The following is a 15,517-nucleotide window of genomic DNA, read 5'->3' on the forward strand; positions in this document are numbered from 1 at the left end:
GTAACCCCCAGAATGAATACACTATAAATAATAAAGAGAGAACTCAAGAACTGACCATTTAGGAGATAAGCCCTAGTGTGCAGAGAGTACCCTTAATAAAACATAACTTTTAATGTAATCGTATAAATATTTAAAAAAAAAAAACTTGTACACAAATATAGTGAATCCAGTCCATGGCTGTGGTAGGTAAAGAATCCTACAAGGAATAGGAGAATATCATATTTAAATTGACAAGCAATCCAAATAAAATAATTATACAAAAATTGAAAAACATAAGATAAGTCTTCCAGCATCCTGGAAGAGCCGTAAGGGGAAATGCGTGTTGGGACTGTAGTGTATGGTGTTGGTTTAGAGATGATGGACGACATGTATCAATTCTAGAAAAGATTTTACCATCCATACCATATATTTATTTTATTTTAACGTGTGTGTATATATATATATATATATATATATATATATATATATATATATATATATATATATATATTTTTTCCATTTTCTTTTTGTTCTTTTTGTTGTTCTTTTTAGTCAACTTTACCTACGAGATGTCTTTATAGCTTCTCTGTTCTCACTAGGACATGGGTCCTCAAACTCCGGCCCCCCAGATGTTGCTGAACTACAACTCTCATGATTCTCTGGCTATCTATGTAAAGCAAAGAATCATGGGAGTTGTAGTTCAGCAACTAGGACTTTCAGTCTTTGCTCCAGAGAGGAGGTGGGGGGAATAGTGTTTTTTTTTTTTTTTTTTTAAGGGGTGCCCTCGAAGGCACAGCAGAGTAGGGAAAAATCAGTCTTTCATTATCTTTACCCTGGAGGGCTCCACCTTGCTCTGCTGAGTAATTTGCTACTTTGATTCATCTCTTCCTCCCTGGTTAAGTAGTGAGTGGATAAGTGTTACTTTTTTCCGTCTATATATTTCTATATATTTCTTCTGTACATCGCAGCTTACAGTGCTATTATTTCCACTAAATTACGGAGTTATAGCAAACCACTTTTGACTTATCTTTTCCAATTTTTTTAATTCAATGATTCATTTTTTATGGTCATGGCTATATCTAAAATCTCTTGCCTGAAGCCACTGCAGCCCTCACCTTCTAACCCAGCCCAGACTTCCCAATGCAGAAGTATTTGCAAGACAGGTGCTCTGAGCAATTGCTGCCTCTTGAGTTTAGCTACACTTAGCCAATCAAACCAGGAAGTAACAGGGACAAAACTTGAAAATAAAACAGACATACTCTTCACACATAAAGCACGTCAGTAAGCAGACGTGCTTTAGTGGTCTGCAGTGTCCTTTTAAAAATCTATATGTTGAGTGTTTCATAGAAAAAGCTGCACGTATAGACTTCAGGCACCATGGCTGTTTCAAATCACAGATGATGAGGTCATAGTGCTTGGACTAACCATTACAGTGTGGCTTAAATGGCCATTAAAAATACTAAAAGGGCACAATTCATAGGGGCCCATTTGCACCGGCTTGGTTGCTTGCGTGTCAGCTTGCCAGGACATGAACGGCAAGCCCCTTTATTATGGTTTTGCATGGAATATGCTCCTATTTCTGTTATGTGAAGCATGCCTTGGTCTTTCTACCCAGCACACTATGTAACATTAAATTGTTAATCCATAGTGAATGAGTGCAACACATTACTCTACTGATAACTGCAAATTTTAAAGATATGATTGGTTAGCAACACGTGTCAGGGTATGATGCCCCTTATACAAGCCAAACGATCCACGTCTCGACTGCCACTTGCCAAAAATGGAAGATCAGTTTTAGGTAATGTGATCGCTGCTGAAGGACACAGGAAAACGGAAAACATGCACCTTTGTCATGTACATGTATTACATTTTTTACATCTAGAAATGTCAGATGCACTTGTAATCAGACCTGCACTCACGGTATTGTAAGGAAAATGTTAGACACAAAGAGGGGAATTGCAGAGCGACAAAGGAAAGGAGTTAAAGAAGAAGGGAAAAATAATAGAATATAAGCATGTAAGTACGATTGCAGGCAGAGTGCTTCAAACCTCAGCTGTGTAGTTTTGTTTCTTTCTGTCAAACTAAGTTTTGACATTAATATATGCTTTACTCAATGTATCCGGCTCTACAATCTGTGTAGGCTCTGCATAAATAAATTATAAGGATATGGATGAGTTGAGAGACAATGAATATATTTATTGACCAAAATAGATATTATAAAAAGTATTAACAGGAAAATGTTCAGATATTAAAAGATATGATGCAATAAGATTTTAACATTTTCCATTTCTGTATATAATCAAATAAAAATGCAATCTAATTCCAACCATCCCCTTACCACCACCAGTTACATCTAAATGAACTGGGAGACCAGGAATCTTACGCATGTTTGGCGCTCTCTGTCTCAAAAGCCACCGTAGCTGGCTTCCATTCATTTCTGTGCACGGCTCACATTTTCTTTTGAAGAAAGATTACAATTGGTTGAACTGCATATTCGTGAACAAGAGTACAAGGGAGGTCATGAATATGGGCATAATGACCACTTCGCTTATCGAAGGGCATGAGAAATCTATGTTAATATCAGATTTTAGTGACAAAAGAAAAAAAATTGATAAAAAGAGGGATCAAGTATCTGGAAATATCAGCAATGATAAATAGTATTTAATAAGTGTTTTTTTGTCAATTTGTATTTAAATGTACACAATCTACAAACACAATGAAAAAAAATCTCTCTATCCCAACTTACAGTGGGATGTAGGGGTTACAGTGCTTGGAATCTTCCTTTAAAATTTCCCAGTGTTACTGCATTTGCACAGCAATAGTCAGCAGCTAACAGACCAGGAAGAGACTCCACCAATCAGAATTCTCGCATTCTGGTAAATGAAGCCCAATGCATCCTACAAACAGTCTTTCAGGGGTTTACGTGCAAAGTAGTTTAGCATCCCACTACAGTTCCACACATTATATATATATCAGTCCTAGTTATGTATGTGGTATTCTTACACCACAGACACAAATGGTATATATAGACCCCACAAAACAAAAAAAGGTAACTGCTAGCAGGGATACAGGCGGCAGAGAATTCTCTCCACCAAAACCTTTTACAAATAGACAATCTTTATTTCCCAAATTTTCTATATTGAGCATTAGAAATTGATCAACAGGGCTAGCCATTACGCTGTCAAATATAGACATACATAATTACACACAGATGATATGAACATAGAACAGGCCACACCGGTATAGTACCATATATTACTCACCATCAACAAACAAAGGCATCACTCACAGACATGCAAACGGTCACCAATTATTATGCAGTCTCTACTTCACTGCTGCTCACCTTTGTCAGGTAGTGAGGTGGGATAGAGGAGATGCAGCAGATGTTGGGATATGGCCTAACACCAGGATACTCATTGCCTGTCTAAGAGTACATTTGTGGAGGTGATTGCAGAAACTAATGCTGAAGACACTCTGTGCAAGACAGTCGGTGGTTGACTTTTTTTATTTGTGAGGGAGTAGAGTATATTAATGTTCCCAGAATGATGCTTGTTTTAAGAGGGAGGGATTAATAGAAAAAGAAGAACTAAAGGACAGAGGGAAGGAAAATGTGCTGCCTGGGTGCAGTGGACTCTCCAAAACCCTTACATGACCAATGCTGCTCTCCAACTATTTGTAATTGACCTAACTCTTCCATTTTGAAACACTATTCTCAAGAAAGGTTCTAGAATGTGCTATTGAAAACTAAGCACAACTAAGTAAAAACTCCAAAGACGCAATGACAGAGATAATAATAAAAAAAAAAAAAAAGTTGGTTTTATTTAGTGCAAGGCCCTGGCACATAACTGAAAACATTAATTGTGTTGCTAAGTTAATATGTTTCCTTGGAGTGTTTTACAAGTAAAGAACTGAAAAGGTGCCTATATACATGCTTGGCTTAAAAGTACAACATTATGAATGGACTGGCTTGGATAAGAGTGAGTCAGCACCAGAAATCCAAGTAAGTATATATTACACTGTCAGATAGTTCAATAAATAACAAAGATGCAGTCCGCATTTAGAACTGCAGCAGCACATACTTTGTTTTAACACATACGCGCACACACACAGGGAGCTTGTGTTGCTGTGACCTTTCAAAAGCTATTTTATGTTCTGCGAGATGTTACTAACCTTTCTGTTTATGGTACAGCACTTCAGCAATATCAATCTTTGTTAATACTCAAATTTTCTGCTGAGAAAAAAAAAAAAAAAGTATTTACAGCCAAAGTTACCAGATGTATTATTATTATAAGCAATTACACCATATATGATTTTTAACAAGAGCCATCCATGGTTTTTCTAATTGCTTTTCCTTTGACTCTACATAAAAACGTACTCAAACCTTATTTATATCTGAGAACAATTTACATCCACATAATTTTCTCTAATTCCCAGTAGCATCTTCACAACGCTCATCCACAAAGTACACGGATTACAAATTGCCCTTCAGGTATGTACCACTAGCATGTAAGCTCATTGAGAAGGACCCTCAACCCCTCTGTTCCTGTGTGTCCATTTGTCTTGGTTACAATTACGTGTTTGTTGGCCCACCCATTGTAAAGCGCTACGGAATTTGCTGGCGCTATATAAATAATAAAATAATAATAATGGTGCAAAATTCCATAATGCATTGCCATTCTAAAGACCGTCAAAGCATCTACCTTTTGGGAACCCGTGAACTAAATACTTTTACATTTCATCAAATGTATAGATGATAAACGTATATTCACCTGACTATTCTGCTTGCATTTTCAAGATTGCCACTGCAGTGAATGCTTCACCAATCAATTGTACTCTGTGTCCATAAAACTGATAGACATACAACTATTAAATGAAAATAGAATGCCAACCATACTTCATTAATTTTCATAAACTCTTCCATTAATGTAGAGTTTTCCCATAATGCAGAGATCTGGCTAGGGCTGGTGCAAGGATTTTTTGGCTACATTAACTATGTCTTAAACCCTGTGTGTCTCTTATGCAATATAGACATAGATATATAGCAACACAAAACCATACAAGCACTCCGTCACAGAGATATGCAGGCATACAAACAAATACAGGCACATACAATCTACACATACAGGTGCACACAGAGACATTCAGACACTGTCATACAGACACAGGCATACATAAATACACAGGCTTATATGATACAGACACAGGCAAAGGCATACCTAGAGCATTTGGCACCCGGGGCGGATGCTGGGTGTGGCACCCCTACCCCCCTTTCCCAAATGTAAAAAACACCCGCAATTTTTTTTTACAGGGATTGGGGGGGGGGGGAGAGAGACGGGAAGACAGGAACAGAGAGGGAGGGGGGCAGGACAGGGACAGAGGGGGGGGACAGGGACATAGGGGGGGACAGGGACAGAGAGGGGGGAGGACAGGGACAGAGAGGGGGGAGGACAGGGACAGAGAGGGGGGAGGACAGGGACAGAGAGGGGGGAGGACAGGGACAGAGAGGGGGGAGGACAGGGACAGAGAGGGGGGAGGACAGGGACAGAGAGGGGGGAGGACAGGGACAGAGAGGGGGGAGGACAGGGACAGAGAGGGGGGAGGACAGGGACAGAGAGGGGGGAGGACAGGGACAGAGAGGGGGAGGACAGGGACATAGAGGGGGGGAGGACAGGGACAGAGAGGGGGGGGGGAGGACAGGGACAGAGGGGGGGGAGGACAGGGACAGAGGGGGGGGAGGACAGGGACAGAGGGGGGGGGAGGACAGGGACAGAGGGGGGGGGGAGGACAGGGACAGAGGGGGGGGAGGACAGGGACAGAGAGGGGGGGGAGGACAGGGACAGAGAGGGGGGGAGGACAGGGACAGAGAGGGGGGGAGGACAGGGACAGAGAGGGGGGAGGACAGGGACAGAGAGGGGGGAGGACAGGGACAGAGAGGGGGGGAGGACAGGGACAGAGAGGGGGGAGGACAGGGACAGAGAGGGGGGAGGACAGGGACAGAGAGGGGGGAGGACAGGGACAGAGAGGGGGGAGGACAGGGACAGAGAGGGGGGAGGACAGGGACAGAGAGGGGGGGAGGACAGGGACAGAGAGGGGGGGAGGACAGGGACAGAGAGGGGGGGAGGACAGGGACAGAGAGGGGGGGAGGACAGGGACAGAGAGGGGGGGAGGACAGGGACAGAGAGGGGGGGAGGACAGGGACAGAGAGGGGGGAGGACAGGGACAGAGAGGGGGGGAGGACAGGGACAGAGAGGGGGGGAGAACAGGGGGGGACGACAGGGACAGAGAGGGGGGGAGGACAGGGACAGAGAGGGGGGGAGGACAGGGACAGAGAGGGGGGGAGGACAGGGACAGAGAGGGGGGGAGGACAGGGACAGAGAGGGGGGGGAGGACAGGGACAGAGAGGGGGGGGAGGACAGGGACAGAGAGGGGGGGGAGGACAGGGACAGAGAGGGCGGGGGAGGACAGGGACAGAGAGGGCGGGGGAGGACAGGGACAGAGAGGGGGGGGGGAGGACAGGGACAGAGAGGGGGGGGGAGGACAGGGACAGAGGAAGGGCTGCTTAAAAAGGTAGACTAATAAAACAAACATAAAAAATGTATTCTCCCCCCTCCCTGAGACTTACCTTGGGCCAGGGAGTGGTGCAGCCAGGGAAGTCAGCCTACCTCTCCTTATGATGCCAGGAGGAGGGTGCTTGACTTTCTCTGCTGTTCTCCCAGACTCCCCAGCGGTCCTGGGTGAAGAGCAGTGAAAGTCACACCCCCTCCTCCTGACATCATCAGGAGAGGCCGGCCGACTCCACTGGCTGCAGGGAGAGAGGTAATTTGAAAAATCCGAGTCCGCAACCAGAGGAAGGGGGATTCGGATTTTTGCGCCCCCCTGCTCTGGGGCCCTAAGGCAGCAGCCTGTGCCACCATATGGACGCCCGGCAGAACTCTGGTATTTTTTGCAGTTGCCACAGTTATGATCAGACCCGGACTGGCCATCGGGCACACCCGGCAATTGTCCGGTGGGCCGCGGTGGCCATGGGCCGAGGCGGGCAGGGTAGATCTCAGCACACACTGCACCCTCACAGGCACATAGCACCCTCACACACACACACACACTACATATTCGCCCCCCCCCCCCCCCTCCCCACACACACACACCACAATACTCTTTCCTGGCATTTTTGTCTCCTGGTATCCCATCTATGGAGACACCAGAGACAAATTTCAAGCAAACACAGCCAGTGGTGTATCTTGGTTTTGTGACAAAACTCAGACCCCCCCCCCCCCATCCAAGCCTTCCCCCCTGCCCCGCCTTCTAAATACACACACACACACACACACACACACACTCACTGACAGATACGCATACACTAGCTAACAGAAACACACACACTGACACACACAGTCAGACACACACACACACACACTAACAGACACACACACACTCACTCACATCTCTTTTTTTTTTTTATGTAACCCCCCCCAGCCTCCTTACCTTTGGGAATGCTGGGGGGGGGGGGTGTTCTCCTATTCCCTGGTGGTCCAGTGGCTGCTGGGCGGGAGGCTGGCGAGGGAGCACTTCCCCTGAGCTCTCTGCTCAGCTCCCTCGCGCGCCGCCCGCAGAGCAAGGCTGGGAGGCGGAGCCAGAATATGACGTCATATTCCGGCTCCCAGCCTCACTCTGCGGGCGGCGCGCGAGGGAGCTGAGCAGAGAGCTCAGGAGAAGTGCTCCCTTGCCAGTCGTCCCGCCCATCAGCCCGATCGGCATGTTGATTAGCCGCAAGGCTAACAAGGCATTTGCCCTGGGCATTTGGGGGTGGCTTTTTTTGCCGCCCCCTGGAAAATGCCTTGTTTGCCTCACGGCTAATACGTCCCGGAACACAGCACAAGCATGTTATTAAATTTGCTTGCGCTGTGCAGAACAAATACAGGGTCTTTTTCTCATGCTAGAGCTCTTCAGCAGAGTTCTGCGCATGGTCTGCCCTGGAACAGCATTTAACCAACATGCTCACTATGTGATGGGGCGTGCTTGTCATTGATGATTACAAAACACACCCTATCTGGCCCTGCCCCCTTTTCAGTGGAGACACACACCACACCTTCCCAATATTCTTTTTTTCTGTGTTCTGCACCCCCAATGCCTATTTTTGGGGGGATTTTTAAATCCGTGCTCAGAGTTATTTTTTCTTTCCGTTGCACATCATTTGTCTACCAATTTTATGCATTCTCTCTTGATGGGAGATGAAGGTTTATCCTTAATTTTACAGTCTTTTCTTTACTTTTGTATTTTTTTTTTTTTTTTTTTTTTTTACTTTTTATAGAGATGTTGTACATACAATTAGTAGACTAATCTTACTTCTGATTGTTTCACGTTGATAAAGTTATGATAATATACCCATTTAAGTAGATGGAAGTTAAAAGGGGCACTATAAATAAAATAAGTTAAATTTTTGTAATGCCATCAAAGTTAGCAAATAATCTGAAAAAAGTGAGGATTCACACATTTGAAACAAAAAAAATCTATATTTAAAAAAAAAAAAAATGCCTTTCATAACAAATACAAAAAAATAAAAAATTGCATCCAATTCCACCTTGAAGTGTCTCACAAATATATATTGGGTTCAATTGGGCATACAGGATGACATGGGCTGATATTTAAAGCATATCTCATAGCTGCCCTCAATCTAGTGGGACAATCCTGATTTGGAATCCCTGTCTCACAATTTAGGTTTTTAACTTGGTGTCCAATGCTGTTGACGTTGTGGCCCTGTCTTTTACCAATCCTTTTTTGTCCTGTATTTTATACCCTTGAAGTAAGAATAAAATTCATCTCATTCAAAATTAAAACTAGATTCGCATGATCCAAATTTCATAAAGTAGTTTTGTTGATTCATGAAATTGGGAAAAATTGATTTTATTTGTTTAACTCTTTGCTGGTGGATAAGGAGAAACTGCTATGAGAAACTGCCATGTTTACATTGCAGGGTTAATCCAACCTCTAGTGACTGTCTTCCTGACAGCCGCTAGAGGCGCATCTGCGACGCTCGATGTGAAATTCTCATCCAGCGTGCAGAACGTCCATAGGAAAGCATTGAGAAGGGCTTTCCTATGGACGGTTTGAATGCGCGCGCGGCACTTGCCGTGCATGCGCGTTTCACTCCACTCGGGAGCTAACGTTGGAGGGGAGGAGAGGTCACCAGTGCCGAGGGAGCCCGGCGCTGGATTAAAGTAAGCGGCTGAAGGGGTTTTAACCCCTTCAGCGCCAAGGGATGGGGAACCTGAGGGTGGGGGCACCCTTAGGGCACTATAGTGTCAGGAAAACGGGTTTGTTTTCATGACACTATAGAGATCCTTTATGGAGTCATAGGGCTCCATACTCAGGGCCGGCGCGTCCATAAGGCGGCATAGGCGGCCGCCTTAGGGTGCACCGGCTCCGGGGGCGCAAGATTTCCGTGACCGGCAGGAGGGAAGCTCTCCCTCCTGCCAGGCCACCATCTCGACCCCGGCGTGGCTGTGCTGTGATCAGACGGCGAGGGAGCTCTAATCTCACCCCTCTGCTCCCTCGCACGCTGTCTGCTGATGCCGCGGGAGCCCGCGGTATCAGCAGACAGCGCGTGAGGGAGCAGAGCGGTGAGATTAGAGCTCCCTCGCCGTCTGATCACAGCACTGCCGCACGCCGCCCAGCAGCCACACTGGACCCCAGGGAATGACTCCTCATCCACACCAGCTCTCCAGGTAGGGAGGCTGGGTGGAAAATGTTTATTAAAATAATTAGTGATGTGTGCGAGTGCGAGTGAGTGTGTGTCTGTGTGAGTGTCTGTGTCTGTGTCTGTGAGTCTGTGTCTGTGAGTCTGAGTGTGTGTCTGAGAGAGTGTCAGAGTGTCTGAGAGAGTGTCAGAGTGTCTGAGAGAGTGTCAGAGTGTCTGAGAGAGTGTCAGAGTGTCTGAGAGAGTGTCAGAGTGTCTGAGAGAGTGTCAGAGTGTCTGAGAGAGTGTCAGAGTGTCTGAGAGAGTGTCAGAGTGTCTGAGAGAGTGTCAGAGTGTCTGAGAGAGTGTCAGAGTGTCTGAGAGAGTGTCAGAGTGTCTGAGAGAGTGTCAGAGTGTCTGAGAGAGTGTCAGAGTGTCTGAGAGAGTGTCAGAGTGTCAGAGAGTGTCAGAGTCAGTGAGTGACTGTGTATGAGTATGTGAGGGAGTGTGTGAGTGTGTGTGAGTGCATGTGTGTGAGTGTGTGTCTGTGAGTGATTATATGACTGTCTGTGAGTGATTGTATGAGTATTGCATGTGAGTGCATGAGTGTGTCAGTGTATGTGTGTGTCTCTCAGTGTGTGTGAGTGTCTGTCAAATCAGTGAGAGTATCTTTGTCATTGAGTCTGTGTCTGACTATCAGTGTGTCTGTCATTGAGTGTCAATCAGTGCATGTGTGTCAATGAATGAGTGTGTGTCACATCAGTGAGTCTGTGTGTTTGTCATTGAGTGTGTGTGACTGTCAGAAGAACACTAAGGGATGGGGAAGGGAGGGGACCAATAATGGACGGGGAGAGGGGCTGGTTAAGAGGCACATGGATGAAGATGTTATTTGGGGGGGGAGGGGGGGGAATACATCTTCGCCTATGTACCCAAAATTCCTTGCACCGGCCCTGTCCATACTAGTGGGGCATTTAAACTTTGAAAAGCAGCATTGCTGCCTGCCCTTCCTACAGAGCAATGGATGAGTGACATGTAGGCAACACTAAACAATGTTCAGGGTATGAGGAGTGGAAAGGAGTGGAAAGAACAGCATGAAAAAGGCAGCTGCTTGCCACTCTTTTCCCATTTAAATTGTAAATGCCCCCCACCACATCCAGAGGGGCAAAGGAGCAGCCTGGACCCCATATTCAAGCTATACTCCCATTCCATAGCCAGGGGATAGGAATGTGACATGATTGGGAGATGGGAAATGTGTTGCCTCTGTCTTCCTTTTAGTAGCAAAATTACAAAGCGGGAGATGAGAGCTCCCTCTGTTTAATTAAAGTAATAGATAAATTGATTGCCTGGATACATTTCAATGATAAATCGAATCCCCCCCCCAATTTTTTTTTTTTTTCCCTTTTTAATATTAAAGTTATGCATTGATTCATCTTTCAGGCACATGCAGGAAACACAAAAAAATTGACACCTCTGCATACCCCGATGTAGGTATTGACCTCATGCATACAATCAGCTGGCAAAATTACCTGCAAATGTATAGATTAAAATATACTTACTTGAAAATCCTTTCCTCCTCCTCCAAGATGTAATGTTTGGTGTGCACTTTAAACCATTTACCGTTCCACCACTGTTTGAAGATTATCCCATGCATCTACATCTCGGTCTGCAAATAAAAGAGGCATTTATAAAATAGCATTAGCCATAAATTTCCCTTCCACTGAATGTAGGCTATCTATCCTCTTTCAACAGAAGAGATCATCCTCTTGTCCTTTGTTAAACCCCTTGAGATATTTGTAAGATTCAACGTCACCCATATCTTTTCTTTACTCCTAGCTATACATGTTTAAAGCTTTCAGCATCTCTTGATATATATTTAAACAGACATACTCTAGTGTTTATGGTAGAGAATCAGAATAATAAATAAATCACTCTACTGTACATTAAAAAAATACTTTACATCTTTAATAAACCTAATTTGCATGCATTGATAAAAAAAAAAAAAACATTTTGGGGCTTACTTTAATGAAGTTATATAAAACAGTAAAAACAATGCACTGCAATAACTAAAATGTTTCATTTGCAGACACCAATATTGTAAATTACAAGAAAAAACAGATAGTTTAATAGATACAGGACGTCTTCAGGAGAACCAACTCTGGTAAAGATCCTGCTAGTACTTTGTGATCCAGTTAGGGAGATGTAAAGATTTCTACAAAATTGTGGCAGAGCCTCTGCTGAAAGCTCCCTTTTCACCCTTGCACTGTCCTCTGCAGAAGCCACATGGGAGTGAAGAAGATATCCCATGTAAGACCCACAGGTAAGCCACCCTTCAGCAGATAAAAAAAAAAAAAAACACAATATGAAAACAGGAGGAAAACTGAAAACAAGCAGTTTTGTGTGAGAATGTGTATGTGGGGAATGAATGGATGCACCCGCAAGAATGCCTGCTCCATGATTTTGCAGGAGGATGAAAAATAAGCTGGGCTGGAAAAAGACAAGTAAAAATATTACAGTCCCTAGACATGGGAGTGAGGGGGCTATCTAACTAAATGGACACTAAAATGTTTTAAGAATACACTTTTGTATTCCTATTGCTTTAGTGTTCCTCTAATTGTATTTTGATGAGGTTCGTTAAATGATCCAATCATCAACTTCAGATTCTCCACTGCCACCACTCACTCAACCTATTATCCCCAGACTGTAAGAACTAGTACCATCTCACTCAAGCTGTTGTAAACAAGTTACATGTTTTAGTGCATCAATTCACTTATTATTCCCTTTGAATGAGACTTATATGTGTAAAATTAATTTGAATGCACTGTTATGATAAACGGTATTTAAACCCTTACATATGCATACTCACTAGGTTTTATGTGTCCATGTGTAATAGCACTGTATAAAAGATGCAAAGACTTGGACAAAAGAATGGACCATTACGGGATGCTGTCACTATGGAGATCAGAATTTCATAAAAGAAGTCAAAAATAGCAAAAATAAAGGTCCAACTCTGAAACAATGACAAAATCAGTTGAAAGTTGCAACTTTCTAATGTACAACTTTACAGTCTTTACTGTTGTAGGCATTAAGAAAGTAGAAATATTTTGTATTCATGGCATCAGCTTCCTGGCTAAAACGATACATACAACCTAGCAAAGCAGCATCAATGAATTTTCATTTAACTGTCACAGGGATTATAATTTATACAGCATACATCATCCTTGTTATGTTAGTAGGAAAAAGAGCCTCTGGGAATGTCGGACATAAATAACTTAATTGACAAAAAAATATAATACAGGATAATTTATAGGTCTTTTGTTCAACATTCCTAATTACCAATAATTTATAAGTGCCTACAAGAAAAACCTTCATCATGCATTATGAACATTCTAGGAGGGAACCGTACTTATTAAAAAATATTTTTGTTTAATTATTAAACCGGTATTTTAACCTTCTCTCATCAGGATCTCTCGGTCTACCACCATCTTTTCTTAGGGTCTCTTGATTACGTGTTTTGTTAGTTCCTAATCTATGTAACCCGTTTTATTGCCAAAAGATGTATTTTTTTTTTTACATTTTAAAAAGGGAGACAAATATTAGTTATTATAAACTAATGTAAACCATAATTGTGTATTATAAAAAATAAATCCAATTTAAAAAAAAAGAATTTAAAAAAAAAGAATACACATCAACACAATTAATCCATCATTACTGGAAGTTTTTAATATATAAATTAAACAAAAACTAAAGGAAGCAGATAAAACTGCCCCATTTCATGCACTATGCAAACAAGTAAAAATTCTAACATGGAATTAAGTATAAATGAAACGAATCTTCAAGTTTTATTGCTACTACAGTAGCACACCAGACATGCCCCTCCCTCACCTAGAATAGCCTTGTTACCAATAAGGAGTCTCTCATTCTGCTTTGATCTTATCCCATAAACCTCTGTCTAGCAGAAGTTTAGTGATAAACATTTAACTCATCACATATGCCCACTGGAATGGGTTTGTAAACGGACAGCAGCCATACTATAGCTGGTATTAGTATACAGACATGTGTGTATGTGAAACAGGTCATGAGCAAGAAGCAACAGAGTCCTCAACTGCAAATACGTTTTTAGTGGCTCAGCTCTCTCAGAGACATAGATGCACAGTTTCAACAAAACAGACACAAGCAACACAAAACAGTTCTGGCTGACTGACTACTGTCCGAAGCCATCTTAGATCCAAGAGTATGAGCAGTGTTTAGAGTGACCCTTTAAGAAGGTATTTACACGTGTCTTGGAAAAGGTTCAGTCAATTTAAAAAAAACAAAAAAGGTAATAAGAAAACAAGTTTTTAACAATAACTTACTGATCTTTATTCTTCATCTGAGTTATGGGTCATTTGAGAATCTACAGCGAATCTCCATTACAGCGAGCAACTTAAAGTTGATTGATTCTCTGCTGGCAAACTTCATGGAAATTCAAGTTGCAGTATATTGCAGCCTAGCTATAGCACTGCTCAACAGCCGGAAATATATTCAGATGTAAAGCATGGCTCAAATACTATTAAAATATTGAATTGAATACTTAATTTATTATATACTTATGGCCGCTCTAGCTGTCATTAGCAGACATTGGAGATCAGTCACACCACCCCCCCATCATAGAATGTATACAAACTTTAGAAACTACCAAACTCTATGAACTAGCAGCCAGACAATCACTCCACTCTAAGAAGGACTGGTCACGGGCATGGGACGACTGGCAGCAATACATATAGCACACAAATCTACCCCCCCAAGTGAGATGGCAATAGCACACGCCCGCAGACTGACAGTTGTGCCCCTCTAGGCATTAAGAAATGTCAAACAAAAGCGATGACCAAATAAACGCAAAAAAGACAGCAATGGCAAAGTATCCCATGCCTGGGAGAGCTCCTCCTCTTTCCCTTTCCCCCCCTGCCTGCCCCCCTCCCCTAATCCAATTCCCCCATCAGTTGTTACCCCCTAACCCTTCCAGTGGTACGCTAAAACAACAAAGATTCAACCACTACCAACAAGGATAGGCTCATGCGACTAAATACCCTTCAACAGGTATAGCATAGCACCTGAACACTGTTTTTTTTTTTTTGTAACTAAGAAGCCTGATTAATCCTGTAAAATGTATTATTTGTTTGATTAGACCACTGTTAAAAATGCATGAGTGGAAAAACTTTATGTCAATGTACAGTCGTTATTTACCAAAACCATTGCTCCCCTTCCCCTCTTTCATTTCTGTACCCTCAAAAACTTTCAATAAAAATTGACAAAGTTAAAAAAAAAATATTGAATTGATGTGGCAAATACAGGAGGTATTTTAAAGGAATTATGAAGCATTTAATGCAGTAGCATTAATAGAAGTTTTAGGTCTAATCCAGAGTATAGGAGACAGCTTCCATTTTGACAAGTCAAACATATATCTTACTTACAGAATAAACATTCTTACAGAATATGCAAATTCTCACAGGTGTGTACGACAAGAAGCTGAAAAAAAAAAATGTACATGACAAGCAATCAGAGAGGAAGTAGCACTACAAAATATTATTACGTACGGGGGAAAAAAAATAATGGATGACTCACAATGCAAGAATCACAAAATGCTAAAGATTGGGCATTGCATTTCATCAGCGATTAGTCTAGTTCCTGCATAATTGGTAACGCCTTCACAAAAAAAAATAAAAAAAAATGCATTAAATCAATGCAGTATCACAGGGAAATTCAATCTGTCCATTATAATACATCAGATCCTCCAAATGTGTAAGTTCATATTAAATAGCAAACTCAGTCTGCTATAAGCCATAAATGTAATCTTGTGTAGTACGACAGGCTGTCAAGACAAGGGGT

At 42.7% G+C, this 15,517-nt stretch overlaps 1 protein-coding gene across 4 annotated transcripts in view; it reads right to left on the bottom strand.

Annotated features, from left to right (window-relative positions):
• IL1RAP (interleukin 1 receptor accessory protein) overlaps nt 1-15,517 on the bottom strand; it is a 280,512-nt gene that overhangs the window by 196,052 nt on the left and 68,943 nt on the right. For 3 of the 4 annotated variants that reach the window (XM_063442790.1, XM_063442791.1, XM_063442793.1), the window contains exon 2: nt 11,209-11,315. The exons of the other annotated variant lie outside the window; for it this stretch is intronic. In XM_063442790.1, coding sequence (XP_063298860.1) covers nt 11,209-11,303 — 95 coding nt within the window. In that variant the 5' untranslated portion in view covers nt 11,304-11,315. The remainder of the gene's footprint in view (nt 1-11,208; nt 11,316-15,517) is intronic. 4 annotated transcript variants of the gene reach the window in all.

This window comes from Pelobates fuscus, chromosome 2 (genome assembly GCF_036172605.1).
Source record: "Pelobates fuscus isolate aPelFus1 chromosome 2, aPelFus1.pri, whole genome shotgun sequence".
NCBI classification, from domain to species: domain Eukaryota; kingdom Metazoa; phylum Chordata; class Amphibia; order Anura; family Pelobatidae; genus Pelobates; species Pelobates fuscus.